Raw genomic sequence first — 14,180 nt, 5'->3', positions numbered from 1 at the left:
ACACGCCAGCCCTGCCCCACCTGCTCTCCGCCCCCTGTCCGGAGCATGAAGCTCCGCCACTGAGTCTGGGAGGATGCTGGGAGGAGGGGGAGGGCAGGGAAGGCTTGGCTCTGAAGGACCCAACACTTTTCCAGTTTCAAACAGGCACTAAAGTGGGGGGAGGTGGATAACACCAACCCAAACTGGGAGCAGGCAGAGTAAATTGGGAGGGGTTCTTTTGTTTTGTTTTTTTGTTTTGTTTTGTTTTGTTTGGAACGTGATGGAGGAGTTTAAGAGCATTGCTCATCTCTGGATGGGTGATTCAACAACATTGGTTCTCCCTCACAACCTAACTTCAGGATTCTCATCTCAATTAAGTACAATAGCAAATGGAGTGTGGTTGGATTCTTCTATGCTTTATTTCATGAAGCTACTTAAGTTTTTGCAGTTGGCAAATAAGGTGTCTTGTTTAAGCCTCAAGAAAGCAGAAGCAATGTATTCTTAGGACCTGATGTCAGAGCGCTGAGCTGAATAACCACCCATTTTAGTTGCCTCTGTATTTATTTATTTTTTAAGGGGGTGGGCTTTTTCCATCATCATTGGTTGTTGTTTTTTTTACAGAGATCTTAGAATCCAGTTTCATGTAAGCCACTTCTTTTGAGGAAGCATCTTACAAATGCATTTTTTTTTAGAAGAGCAGGGGGCATCATGCCAACATTTCAGCCTGATAGCACAATTTTTAATTAGTCCAACGCAGTTCTCAGTTCCTGGACGTGCAAAGCCCTTGTTATTTGGCTGCCCAGGCATCCAGTATCTGAAAAGAAGAGGAAGCATGAATCAATTTAGATGTCTGCTGGCTTCTATGGCATGGAGATGGTGTGGGCTGCAGAGAAAGGTTTTTCTTTGAGCTGGAGGAGTTGACCAAAGCCACATCCTCTGGCCAGCATGGTCTGGCAACTGTGGCGATGGCTCTTCCTCTCTCTTCTCCTGAAATGGCCTTTAAGCTGGATTGCACATTGTACCCTGAGAACATATACATGTTCCAAGACAACACAGTCCTAGCCTTTTACAAACTTCCCTTTCAAATTTGAAATGAATATCTAGGTTTTCTGGAAACCAAACCCAGTGGTGGATCTTGGCATATATCCACCACTGGGTTTGGTTTCCCAAAAAATCATACACACATATATATACATTTTACACACACACACACAATGTTGTATAACCCAGACCTTAGAAGAAATTTGTTTAGACTTACTGTTCAGGAAACCTATGGTTTGCATCAATCCATGACCAGGCGTGACCCCTTTTATACATTCCAATCCAGAAATCATGAGTTGCGCCTTTGAGTTGTGATTCCAAATATAACTGCAGAAGAAAATAATAAAATATTTACTGAAAACAGACAAACAAAAAAGCTATAGATATTTTTCTTAAATGTTTTTTGGACAACATCCCTTGCCCAATAAGACTATAGCTCCTTACAGATATTTAGTGGGGATATAATGTGTGGGGGGGTGACATCACAATAGCAGGATTTGCCCTTGTCCTGTGCATATTTCCTTGAAGTGTCTGAAAAGAGGCCCCAATGCATACAAAATTCATGGAAGGCTTAGAGGACAGATCAGTGAAACCAGAGGACCCCATTTTGCCACCTCCCTCAAGGTCTCAGTAGGTCACATTGCTCTCCTCTGGTTCTGAAGACTCCGTCCAGGAGGTTCCAGTGGAAGCATGGTCTTTCTCTTGCTGGAGGAGAAAGTACGCTAATCAATTACTGATAGATGGGGCCATCTAGGCCAGGATCTTGTTCTCACAATGGCCAGCCATATGCCTATGAGAAGCCCACAAGAGGACTGAGAGTGCAACAACATTCTCCTCACCTGGGATTCCCAGGAACTGGTACTGAGTGGAATAATACCTCCAACAGTGGAAGCATAATATATTCTTTGTGTCTATTAGCCATTGATATACCTTTCTCCCACAAATTTGTCTAAACTTCTTTTTAGACCAACCATGTTAGTAGCCATCACTACTTCCAGTGAGATCAAATTCATTATGTGTTGTGTGAAGTTCTTTTGTCTGGCCTGAATCTTCCAAAGTTTGGCTTCATTGGATGTCCCTAAGTTCTGGCATTATGAGACAAGGAGAAAGACTTTTCTCTACGCTCTTTCTCTACCAGTGTGTGGTGTAGTGGTTAAGAGCGGTGGACTCGTAATCTGGGGAACCGGGTTCGCGTCTCCGCTCCTCCACATGCAGCTGCTGGGTGACCTTGGGCCAGTCACACTTCTCTGAAGTCTCTCAGCCCCACTCACCTCACAGAGTGTTTGTTGTGGGGCAGGAAGGGAAAGGAGCCGCTTTGAGACTCCTTTGTTGTTGTTTAGTTGTTTAGTCGTGTCTGACTCTTCGTGACCCCCTGGACCAGAGAACGCCAGGCACTCCTGTCTTCCACTGCCTCCCGCAGTTTGGTCAGACTCATGCTGGTAGCTTCGCGGACACTATCCAACCATCTCGTCCTCTGTCGTCCCCTTCTCCTTGTGCCCGCCATCTTTCCCAACATCAGGGTCTTTTCCAGGGAGTCTTCTCTTCTCCTGAGGTGGCCAAAGCATTGGAGCCTCAGCTTCACGATCTGTCCTTCCAGTGAGCACTCAGGGCTGATTTCCTTCAGAATGGAGAGGTTTGATCTTCTTGCAGTCCATGGGACTCTCAAGAGTCTCCTCCAGCACCATAATTCAAAAGCATCAATTCTTTGGCGATCAGCCTTCTTTATGGTCCAGCTCTCACTTCCATACATCACTACTGGGAAAACCATGACTTTAACTATACGGTCCTTTAGGGTAGTGATAAAGTGGGATATCAAATCCAAACTCTTCTTCCTCTTCTACATGAAGCAAAATTGCATACACCTCTTTCATGTGATCCTTCCTCACAGAGTCATTGCTCCACCTGCTCAATCGTTTTGCATGCCCAGCAATATGCTTTTTGAGGTGAGGCAACCAGAACTGTGTGCCAGTATTCCAGCTGCCGTCACACCATTTCGCCAGTTTCAAGGCGCTCGTTTGCAGACATCTGGAGCACCGCTTAGCCATTGCTTTGCTTTTAAGTAAGAAAAATAATTAGATCCTCCTCAGGCCACCACATTGAAAATCAGCCCCACCACACCTCTTCACCTCAACTTTGGGGAGCTGCTTCCCCCCCAAAAAGGTACCTGTGGCGTTTGCCCTCCTAGGTGGGTCATAAGGAAAGGGTTAAATGAGTGTGAAGTGATTGGCCAGTGGGAACCCAAGGGGAGGAGTTAGAGTTAGAGTTGGAGTTGTGTGGAAGTCAGCTGGGAGTTGGGAGCTGGAGAAGGAAGAGGGAGGATAAGTCTGTGGGTTGGTCGAGTTGTGTGGTGAGGGAGTGAGAGGAACTGTTAGGTGGAGTCAGATAGATAGTTGGGATAATCAGTTTGAAGTTGTTAGGAACGTATAGGTCAGTAAAGAAACCACGATTAAGAAACTAACAAGAAAAATTAACTGAAACCTTAAACTTGTTCATGCTTATAAAAATAAACTTGATTATTTGTTAATGTTAACAACTGTCTGGACTCCATGTGTACCCGAGAGAAACGGGTTGGTGGCAGCGAATAGGCAATCACAGTGGTGGCACAGGGATCAATAGACCGTCAAACGACCGGGGACCCTGTGTGATCGCCACAGTACCCCCATCTAGTTTGAACTTTAATTTGTGACTGTCCAAATAAAGTGATATAATCTTCTGTTTTAATACTGGCAGTCAATGTGTAGCCAGTGGGTAGAGGGTAGAGTTAGTACACTATTGCTTACTGGGGAATGAGTAACTGCTTTGTGACTAGCTCTAGCTCTCCTCCTCCTTAATGGATATTACAGAAAACATCACAAACCCATGGAGTTTCCTCTGGTCAATGTGACTTCCTACTGCTCGTGGAGGAGAGGAGCAAGAAGCAGCTGTTATAGGACTTGAAGGCTATGTAGTCATCATACTGTGATGGGCTGTCCCTGCTTTGTGTGTATTCCAGCATCCAACCAACCTCCTCATCTCTACTTTCAATATTAATCATTCCGGAGAAAGGTTTTCGCGCACAATAATCTGCACAGTCTTGCCAAGTTTTGGGTGGTTTAAAGATATCAAACAAGTATAACTTCCTGTTATGCACCGTCCAATGTTGCTCAAGCCTTCCCAAAATGTCATCTTTCCGTCAAGCCACAAATATGTGAGGAATAGAGAGAGAGAGAGAGAGAAAGGATATTCATCAGATGATAGCTTGAATGTCTCTGCAGAGCTTTAAGCATTATTTATAATGTGAAACAGGTGATATACCAAGACCTTGTTATACAGTGGTACCTCGGATTACATATGCTTCAGGTTACATACACTTCCGGTTACAGACTCCGCTAACCAGAAATATTACCTCGGGTTAAAAACTTTGCTTCAGGATAAGAACAGAAATTGTGCTCCGGTGGTGCAGCGGCAGCGGGAGGCCCCATTAGCTAAAGTGGTGCTTCAGGTTAAGAACAGTTTCAGGTTAAGAACGGACCTCCGGAATGAATTAAGTACTTAACCCGAGGTACCACTGTACTACAAAGTCTCAGTATATTTTATTATATATTATATTAACGAGTTACATTAATGAGCTATGTTAAGAAGAAAGTTTGCAACAGGATTCGATTGTTTATTCTAACCACCAACAACATTAGCCTATTTTCACCGAGATATATAATTCATTTTCTTCTGTTTCTCTTTTTACATGCATTGAAAATGTGTTAGCCAGTTTTCTAACAAATCTACACAGACAGACAAAAGTACCAGACACAGGTTGAGAGGTATGTGTGAGCTCTGCCAGGTCTGCTGTAAAATTAGACCTGTATGTGGCTCATTCATTTTAAAAGCTTTCAGAACTGTTTTTGAGTGTGATATAGAAAGAACAGCATTTGAACAGCAGTGGTTGCAGAAGAGATTTCCACTGCTTGGCATCTTGCAGACAGGTTTTTGGAACCAGTTTAAGTTGAGTGGCAGATACAGAGGTTTGCAGCACCCCTCTAAAGTCAATAACAGGTTTTTGTTTTGTAATGGGCTCTCCCTGCATTATTCAGCATCACAGTCTCAGAGTAACTTACCAATTGCAGCTTGCAGTTCCTGGTTTTTTTTGTTCTCTTCAGTCAGCCTCAATGATAAATTCGTAGCTACGTTAATTCTGTCAACATCTTAAAAGATTGCAAAAATTCAAGTCAGGGAAATCTCAAGAAACTAGCTACAGTCTTATCCTTATTTTGTGTGTGTGTGTGCTCCAATCCCCACTCAGCTTTGAGGTAGTGGAAGTCAATTACCACCACCCCCTATCACATAAACTCAAACAGCTATATACATAAAGCTCAAACAGCTCTGTTGATAACAGCATTGGAACAAAATGTATCCAGGCAAAGGCCACAAAGGCACAATAGACGTTAGCAGTAAACAAAGTTAGATAGGGCTGTGTCAGCAAGACTACAGGCGAGTACAGTGGAACCTCATGCTACGTACCATCCTCCTTGCGAACGTTGCACCTTCCACAATATCAACCATCATGGACCCTATGATCATCAAGCAAGGCATTTGTGGTGGTGCGACCGCCAAGGGCTGCCAGGTTGATGTTATCTTATGATAGGACCTTTCCAGTGGTGGCCCCCTGTTTGTGAGACTGTCTCTGTAATTGTTTTTTGGGAGGAATTTGAAAACATTCCTGTTTACCCAAACATTTAATGGCTGAAGGACATTGTTCCAGGCACCCCTGAGATCACTGGTAGAGAGAATTTTTTTATTGCTTTAAATGTACTTTTTAAAAGATGTCCTAACTGTAACTGCTTTTAGAGCACTCACCCCACCCAAACATTAAAAAAAAAGAGTTTCTATGGGTGAATTTGCTGCCCTGGGCTCCATTTGGGATGAGGGACGAGACAGACAGACAGTGTCAGGGACTGGACTGAGGAGGAATGGTGGACACCTCATCCTCAAACTTTCAGAGAAGAGGAAGACAGTATAGATTTACAATAGTGGTTTGCAGAAGGTCACAGCTCAGAGATAGATGAGGGGCAAAGCTGGGAAAGAATGGGAAAAGGGGATAGGAAGCAGTGCTGGGGCAGCTGGCTGACATGTTATCACTAGAAAGCATTCCAGACCCCCCTTCTCCCAGAACCAGGGAAGCATTGAAAGTAGGAGAGCAGAGAGCTAAGAGACAAATGGCCTTAAGCAGCCACTGTAAGGGGGGTGGGGCTGTTGACAAGCGAGAAGGGAAGAAGGGAGGAGATTATTCCGAGCAATGCCATTACTCCTAGAGGCTGCCTTTCTAAGCCTCTCTCTGTGAATATTGAATAAAAGACATTGGTAAGAGCTTTTGCTGTGGTTAAACCACAGCAAAAGCTCTTGCCAATCAGAAGGTCGGTGGTTCGAATTGCCTCGACGGGGTGAGCGCCCGTTGCTCGGTCCCTGCTCCTAGCCACCTAGCAGTTCGAAAGCACATCAAAGCGCAAGTAGATAAATAGGTACTGCTCCTGCCGAAAGGTAAACGGCGTTTTCGTGCTCTGCTCTGGTTCGCCAGAAGCGGCTTAGTCATGCTGGCCACATGACCCGGAAGCTGTATGCCAGCTCCCTTGGCCAATACAGAGAGATGAGCGCTGCAACCCCAGAGTTGGTCACAACTGGACCTAATGGTCAGGGGTCCCTTTACCTTTAAGAGCTTTTGCTGTCTATTTTTCCCTGGCTGCCTGTTGTGTGTGTGTGTCGGGGGGGGGGGTTCGGATTCCCAGATGCCTTGCAGAAGACAGTTAAAATAAAAACTTATTCTACCCACCGATATACCACTGCAACCCACCCATCATCCTGTGGTTTCTGTCCCAGCAGAGACATACCAGTGGGACTATGCTCTGCTGGGAGAAAATATGATTGGAGGGGCTGAGTGGGGAGGCTCAGCATCCCAGCTGCAACTCGTTGCTTACCTTCCAAAGTCTGGAGTTCTGGATACTTCCTGCCCATGTAATCTGAAATCTCATTCACTCCTTTGAGAAAGATGGTTCTTTTTCTCATTTCACGTTTATCTAATGGAAAGGTGAGAGGGGGAAATTTATACGAATGTTCTGATACTAGTCATGCCAAGTGGAAGTACAGCTTTGCTTTCACACGCAGAGATTTTGTAGATTTCTCCAGCCACACAAGCTGAGACAGGAAGAAGCCTTCACAGCTCACTTAAGACAGAGCCGTAACTACAAGGGGGGGGGGAGGGGGCTAGCCAGGTTTTTCACATGGGATGAGGCCTCCAGAGGAACGCCATTGAGGCTCCGAGCCTGACGGTGTGCACACAAATGTGCATTGGGTGTGTTTGCCAAATGGAGGCATTCACCTGGGTGAAATAAAGCCTAGTATCGCCCCTGCTTAAACAACAAGCTAAAGATAACAACAAGTTTTAAAAAGGCAATGGGTTTTGTTATGTACTGAGTTGAATAGGATCCAAAATGCAGCAGCCTGATTGGTCCTAGAACAATAGGATCCATGATTAAATATTTTTTTTAAAAAAACACAATAGGATCCAGAATGCAGCAGTCTGATTAGTCCGCAGGAGCCACCCAATCCAACTCTAGGTGGAAGTGAATCTGCAACCTGATTGGCCTACAGGAGAATCCTAGAATTCGCCAATCACGTGGAGCCCCTTGTGTAAATAATATATATAAAGCAGACATTTCGGGGGAACTTCAATTCCTCACTACTATGAGCTGAATAAAGAGCATGAAATCCACACTCGAGTATATTTCAGTTTTGTTCACATTGGAGTAACTGTCTTGTCCACACCAAGTATTTAAGCGGTTATTGAGGGGCAGCAGTGGAGAAAAATTGATTTCAATGGGAAAGATTTAGCCAGGCCTTTACCTCACCTACTGAAACCAATGAGAGGAAGTGGGCCTTGGCAGAGTTTGGACTGCGCCTTCTCTTTTCGAAAGGTTGACAGTGAAGCAGAGAAGCCAGAGTCAACTTGAAGGCTTCCACCGTGCTCCCTGCAAGTGTTACTTACACAAGACGATCATAATACTTGAGACAACGATGCAGCCCACAAGAACCATCATGGCAGCATATAGAGCGTACGGAGAATAGAGGATTGCTTTTGCACCAATGAGCCTTTCTTGAAGGACAAAAGAAAAGAAAATGATGCTTTAATCATCCATAGCCAACATCCCACTGCAATCCCAACAAACAAGATTTTCACAGTAACCTGTTCAGCTCGACAAGCAAATCTCCATTTTGAAGGAAGTTGCCTTTGAGTCCAAACTCCATGGAGTGAATATGTAAATAAAGCCCTCCTGAAGGGAGAGTAAGCCGCCTAAGGCCGATGGAGGCTGGATTGAAGGCTGTGGGAGAGACAGACCTCTGCTTCTAGGTCTGTTTGGATCATTTCATATTTTCTAAGGTGCTGAGCCTGTGCTGAACAGCACAAGACATTGTATGAATATCTTTGGATCTATCATTTGGATCTGTTTTATTTTGAAGAGTTCTGCTAGTAAAAATTGAACAATATTTTCATGGGCCTGTGCAATGCTTCATTTCCAAAAGGGGTCATTTTTCCAGACACCCAGTCGCTTCAGACTGCACAATATTAATATCTGCAACATGGATTTCACACAGTGTGTGTCATAGCCAGCAAGAGAGTGGACTCAAACACCAGATTTTTGCTCCTAAGAACATCAGAAGAGCCTGACTGCTGGATGAGACCCAAGGCCCAACTAGTCAAGCTTCCTGTTCTCACAGAAGCCAGTCAGATGCACCGCAAGCAGGTTGTGAGTACAGGAGCACTCTCCCCACCTGCAGGGAATGTCCAGGAACTGGCACTGAGAGACATGCTCCCTCCAACAGTGGAGGTCTAACACAGGCATTGTGGCTAGCAGGCACCAATAGCCTAATCTGGCATGAATTTGCCTAAGCCCCTCTTAAAGTGTTCTGTGATGGCCTGGGAATCGGATTCAGAGGCTGAACCTGAGGAATCCCAGCCTGCACAGGAGTCCCCACCTCCAGGACCGGCTGAGCCGGGCCTGGGGCTTGAACCTGAAGGGCCCACACCTGTGCCGGATCCTCAGGAGCAGACACCAGCTGAATCTGCTCTGGCTCCGGAGGTGATCTAGGACCCATTGCCTGCAGGTGCTCCACTCTCGGCCCCATCAGGGGAATGTGAGGTTGCCTCTGGGTCCAGTAACCCTCCAGCCTCTCCTGAGCTGCAGAGGCTCAGGGCAGAGAGGCAGAGGGAACTAAGTTCCTGTAGGAGGAGTGCTCGCCTTAAGGCCAGGAGAGGTGAGTCACGTGTGGACCTGGGCCGCCCTAGGCCTCGGAGGAGATAAAAGCCAGCCAGCCCAGTCCCAGGTTGCGGGAGCAACATTGTTGGCAACCTGTTCCTGCCGGCACCCTGTCCTGCTCTTCTGCCAGAGTTCCTGACCTCACCCGACTCCTTGCCTTGGACCCCGCTTCAGTCTTGATAGACAGCCCCCATACCACACCCTCGACCCTGGACTGGACTCGGACCACGCCGCACGGTAATCCCCCGGGACCAGCACATTTTCCAAGTTGGTGGCCATCACTCCATCGAAGAATCATAGAATTGTAGAGTTGGGGTTGTCAAGTCCAACCCCTTGTAGTGCAGGAATGTGCAGTTGTCCCACATGGGGATCAAACCTGCGACTTTGGCATTATCCGCACCATGCTCTAATCAACTGAGCTATGTGGCAGCAAATTCCACATGTGCTGTGTCCTTCCCCAGTGGGTTTCCCCTCTGGGCCCAAAGAGCTGGTCAGGCTTTCCCACTCATGGCACGCGTTGCCATCTTGACTGGGTCCAGATCCTTCCCATCCACCAACCTCCCTTTCTTCTGCTTTCCTTCCATCCTGTGAACAACAAGCTACTACAGACCCTTAAATGTTGGCTTTTTCCCTGGGGCTGCCTTTGGCACACTTTTCTTCCGTTGGAATAACTTCTTGACTCCACTGAATCTTTCTGGCTGCTTTGCTGTTGCTGCTGGTTTCACATTTCCTGTTTTTTTCGCAGTTGCTGTTTGGGGTGGGAAGCAGCAGCAGAAACATCACACACACATTTCCATCAATGTACATCAATGTTCAGTAGATGAATTTTTATTTTTATTTTTATTTAATTTTAGAGATTTCTCTCGCCCTTTCTGCTAAAGGAGCCCAGAGCAGCACTGTGCTTACTTTGCACTCAGATGAGTGGGGTGGAATCATTTAAGTTATGTCAATTATGTAAGTTCCAAATTTTCACTGCAACGGACAGGAAGGTGAGTAACTTACTTTTTAGCAGATGAGGAATAATAGCATTGGAATGGAAGCAGTGCTGCACGCAACAAGCACTGGTGGAAGAAGAGGAGTGCCCCTGGCAAAGTGATCCTGGTAGGGTGCCATCACTTCTGAGCCCCCCACCCACACTGGGCACCACACCTCTGCAGATGGCATGCCCCACCCCCGGGACGCATGCCAGCCCCTTCCCCGCCTTCTCTCCACCCCCCAGTGCTGGTGAAGCTCCGCCACTGGCAACAAGTACAGGGAGGAATGGCAAATGGTGCCCTGCTTACTTACTTGGAAGAGCAGTATGGAGGCCCACCACCACCACCATGAATGAACTGTGGCCAGAGACAATGAATTCTCCTGAAGAGAAAACAAAAGTCTGAAGCTACCTACCTGCTTCCGCCATTTCATGTGTGTTGATTGTACTCGTGCCTCATGTCATCTGATCTGCTGAAGGTCTGGTGTTTAAAGAGGAGTCACAGAGCAGTGGGGTCTTCAGCTTCAGCACTAACATCCCAGACCTGCCTTATTTAAATACATGGCAGGTTGATTGTAGTATTGAGAAGAACATCATCCCCTCCCACCCCAACCACACTTTGCAGGGCCACTTGTGGGGGCCGCTGGTAGGGCAGCTCCCCCAAATTTGGCAGGTAAGTTTCTATAGAATTTTATTATTATTATTATTATTTTGTATTAGTGGGACTGGGGATATTAACTATGTATGTGTGAATGGACTAGTTATAGTCTCACATTTCTTCTTGTAGCTATACCCCTGCTTTAAGCCATTTACATACTGTCTTCTTTTGTATATCATTTACTACAAAGGTATGCTTTAATTATGCATTCTCAATGTATTTTTAATTTTCGTTTTTCTTATTCTATGTGTTAATTCAGTTGCAATAGATCTTGACAGCTCGATGACTAAGAGATTGCCTGAGCACTGACCCACTGGTATATCACAAGTGGAAACAATATTTACTGTGTTTGCTAGTTTAAGATAAAACAGATTTGATAAAAACATGGCAGCTTGATTGTAGTATTGAAAAGAGCACCATCCATTCCCACCCCACCTACACTTTGCAGGGCCACTTGTGGGGGCAGCTGGTAGGGCAGCTCCCCCAAATGATGGAGCCTTAAAAGTAGGAGAGCAAAGAGCTCAAAGACAGAGGGCATATAGCAGCCCCTGTAGAGGTGGTGGTGATGATGATGTTGACGGTGATGAATGAAGAATGAGGAAGTGGGAGAGATGGGGGAGGTTGAGATTCACTCGGGACAATATCATTATCCAAGAGTCTGGGTTCTATAGCCGCTCTCTGTAAATTTTAAATTAAAAAAGGACAGTAAGAAGCTTTCCCTTCCTGGGCAACCAGTTGGGAGCTGATGACAGCATCCTGACACCCGCCAACTCAAGCCTTAGACGTGAGTGTGGAGGTGTGCAGGCGGGAGGACCAAAAGTGGTTGTAGCACCTTGTCCAATGCCCTGCCCCATAGGCTCACATCCAGACCCTTTATTATTTTATTTTACTTTATTTTATAATTTTATAATTTTAATTTTATATTTTAGCCCATTTCCTTCCTGTTAGAAACAATGATAGGGAAATAAATGGGATTGCTTTATACCAACACTTGGGCAGGCATGCATGAGTTCCTGGTTTGGGAATATGTTGTGTGAATAATAATAATAATTTATTATTTATACCCTACCCATCTGGCTGGGTTTCCCCAGCCACTCTGGATGGCTCCCAACATAAAATTAAAAGCACAATAAAACATCAAACATTAAAAACTTCCCTAAACAAGAAGGCATTAGATCCTTTGGATCCAAGTCATTTCATGGCCCTCCTCTGACATTAGACCAAACTTTCACCAAACAATGTTCCATTTTTTAGCATTTAGTTATTGGATCCCAGCCTCTAACATTGCTGGGCTCGGGCTGCAGAGGTTTCCATGGCAGTAGGGGGTGCGGATCTGACATCAGATGTCCCGCTCTGTGGTTGGAGCTCTGTCTTTGATTCTGGAGAGATCTAGTGTAGATTATGGCCCCTGGGATGTTCACCGTAAGGAACAGGGGACGATAGCCATAGTTGCCTTTTTCTGAAATTAAAATACCACAATATCATAGCCTTTCCTTGTAGAGACAGTATTGCTTCCAAGTTTCTCTTTGCCTCTGTTTCTTCATGAGTTTCTTTCATCCCCCCAATACCTAGAACCGCTTTCCTTGTGATGTAGCGCCTTCTACATTCTAGGAACACCTCCCACTCAACTTATGCTCTTTCCCGATTGGCTATCTGCCATGCCTAATAGGAATTCCACAGAAAGGATAAACCCAGGGAAAATGTTCATTTCATATCTAGTACGGTATATTGCTTCCCCCCAAAAAAGCGTTGTTACTACAGTTTGCAAAGATGCTGCAAGGAAAGAGCTTTGGCACAAGACAGGAAAAGAGGTGTAAGGGGATCTGTCCTCCACCCCGACGTCAGAGCCCTTCTGATTGGCAGTCTGGAAACTAAGCAGATCTGGCTATCGAAGTTGGGAGTCTCCGAAGCAATTGATCTATGGCTATTAGTCAAATAAACATGCTCATGTATTTGCCTACTCAGAGGTTAGGCTTATTGCACGATTGCAGCTTTGATATGATGTACTGGGGTGTACTGTAATTCAGCGAGCAATACATTTTGACCTGATAGGCTCTTGCTTTTTAATCTGCATGAACGCATAAGCTGGCTTCTACTGAATACCCTCCTTTCTTTTCTCTTTCTGCTACTCTTGCATCGCTGCCTTGGCCCCAAGACAAGATTGCTGAATTGCTGAAGGACCCACAATGGAGGATGCATAACAGGGCCTTGTACTACTTTTCCAAAGAGAAACAATCGTGGGAAGAGTCCAGAAAGCATTGTATTAAGAAAAAAACTTCGTTAATTTCTGTCAGCAGTGGTGAAGAACAGGTTAGCAGAACACTGGGATGCATAAAAGGCAAAGAAAAAGTCTCACAGGTGTTTGTTTTGTTTTTTTGTTTTTTGCACATGAACATTTTATTGCTTCCAACTCTCCTGTAATCAGAAGAAAGGTGGAGGAGCACCTTCACAAGGTCTGTTCTCCAATGAAGGGAGCATGTTAGAGGTGTGCAGAAATAGAAGCAACAACAGACAATTTAGACAAAATATTACACAGTTACACATTCAAATGTTACATTAATACAATGTTACTAATGAGCTCTTCATACAGGATGGCAAATATGGTCTAATAGGCATTACTGAAACCTGGTGGGGTGAGACTCATGACTGGAATGTAGAAATAAAGGCTTATAACATGTTCAGAAGGAACAGACCAAACAGGAAGGGGGGAGGAGCAGCATTATATGTAAAGGATATGTACACTTGTGGCGAGATCCATGACCTGGAGCATAGAAAGCAGGATGAGCGTATATGGGTAAAAATTGTAGGAATGGAAGGTCCAACAAATTCCTCAGCTGCCTCACTGACAATTTCATTTCTCAGAAGGTGGAATATGCAACAAGGGAATCATCTCTCTCAGACCTGTTCAAAAAGGGAGGAACTGATGGACAAAGTGGAAGTACTGAAGTGTGGGTCAAATAGTGGAAAGAAGACCCACTTGCGCCTCGTTGGAGAGGACCACGCACAGTTCTGCTGACATCACAAAGAACTGTTAAGGTTGCGGGAGTGCTGCTATGCATTCACCATACACGAGTCAAGAGATCTGAAGGCCTTTTCAAGTCCACCAACCTATATAATGTCTTGTTTGGTTATTTACTCCATAGGCAACTGAAGTGTCATGGGGCCTTGGAACACAAGTCCAGCTTGTTCATTCAGAGGTCTATAGTGTGTTATGGAAAGAGTTCTGAAAGAAAGTGTGGCTATAATT

At 45.3% G+C, this 14,180-nt stretch overlaps 1 protein-coding gene across 2 annotated transcripts; it reads right to left on the bottom strand.

The window, feature by feature from the left end:
• Window positions 1–374: 374 nt before the first annotated feature.
• On the bottom strand, window positions 375–12,523 carry LOC308594314 (C-type lectin domain family 4 member K-like). Of its 2 annotated transcripts, none has more exons than XM_081207371.1 (9): window positions 12,429–12,523; window positions 10,692–10,821; window positions 9,913–10,050; window positions 8,033–8,140; window positions 6,966–7,064; window positions 5,112–5,198; window positions 4,025–4,185; window positions 1,238–1,347; window positions 375–793 (listed from the first exon to the last, which is right to left on the bottom strand). In XM_081207371.1, the coding sequence occupies exons 2-9, from the start codon at window positions 10,702–10,704 to the stop codon at window positions 619–621; spliced, it is 891 nt and encodes a 296-aa protein (XP_081063497.1). In that variant the 5' UTR covers window positions 10,705–10,821; window positions 12,429–12,523; the 3' UTR covers window positions 375–618. The 2 variants fall into 2 exon arrangements, with proteins under 2 accessions (XP_081063497.1, XP_081063496.1); XM_081207370.1 differs by having other exon boundaries at window positions 10,692–10,823; window positions 12,408–12,508.
• Between the last annotated feature and the right edge of the window lie 1,657 nt (window positions 12,524–14,180).

The sequence above is a fragment of the Podarcis bocagei genome (genome assembly GCF_964188305.1).
Source record: "Podarcis bocagei genome assembly, chromosome: 9".
NCBI lineage: Eukaryota > Metazoa > Chordata > Lepidosauria > Squamata > Lacertidae > Podarcis > Podarcis bocagei.
This window is presented reverse-complemented; position numbering and strand designations above follow the sequence as displayed.

What these genes read in the sequence shown, in the direction of transcription:
- LOC308594314 (XM_081207371.1), bottom strand. An exon ending in AAGTATTATGATCGTCTTGT is followed by an intron (nt 7,065 to 8,032) that starts GTAAGTAACACT and finishes CCTTTCCATTAG; the next exon opens with ATAAACGTGAAATGAGAAAA. An exon ending in AACCATAGGTTTCCTGAACA is followed by an intron (nt 794 to 1,237) that starts GTAAGTCTAAAC and finishes TCTTCTTTTCAG; the next exon opens with ATACTGGATGCCTGGGCAGC.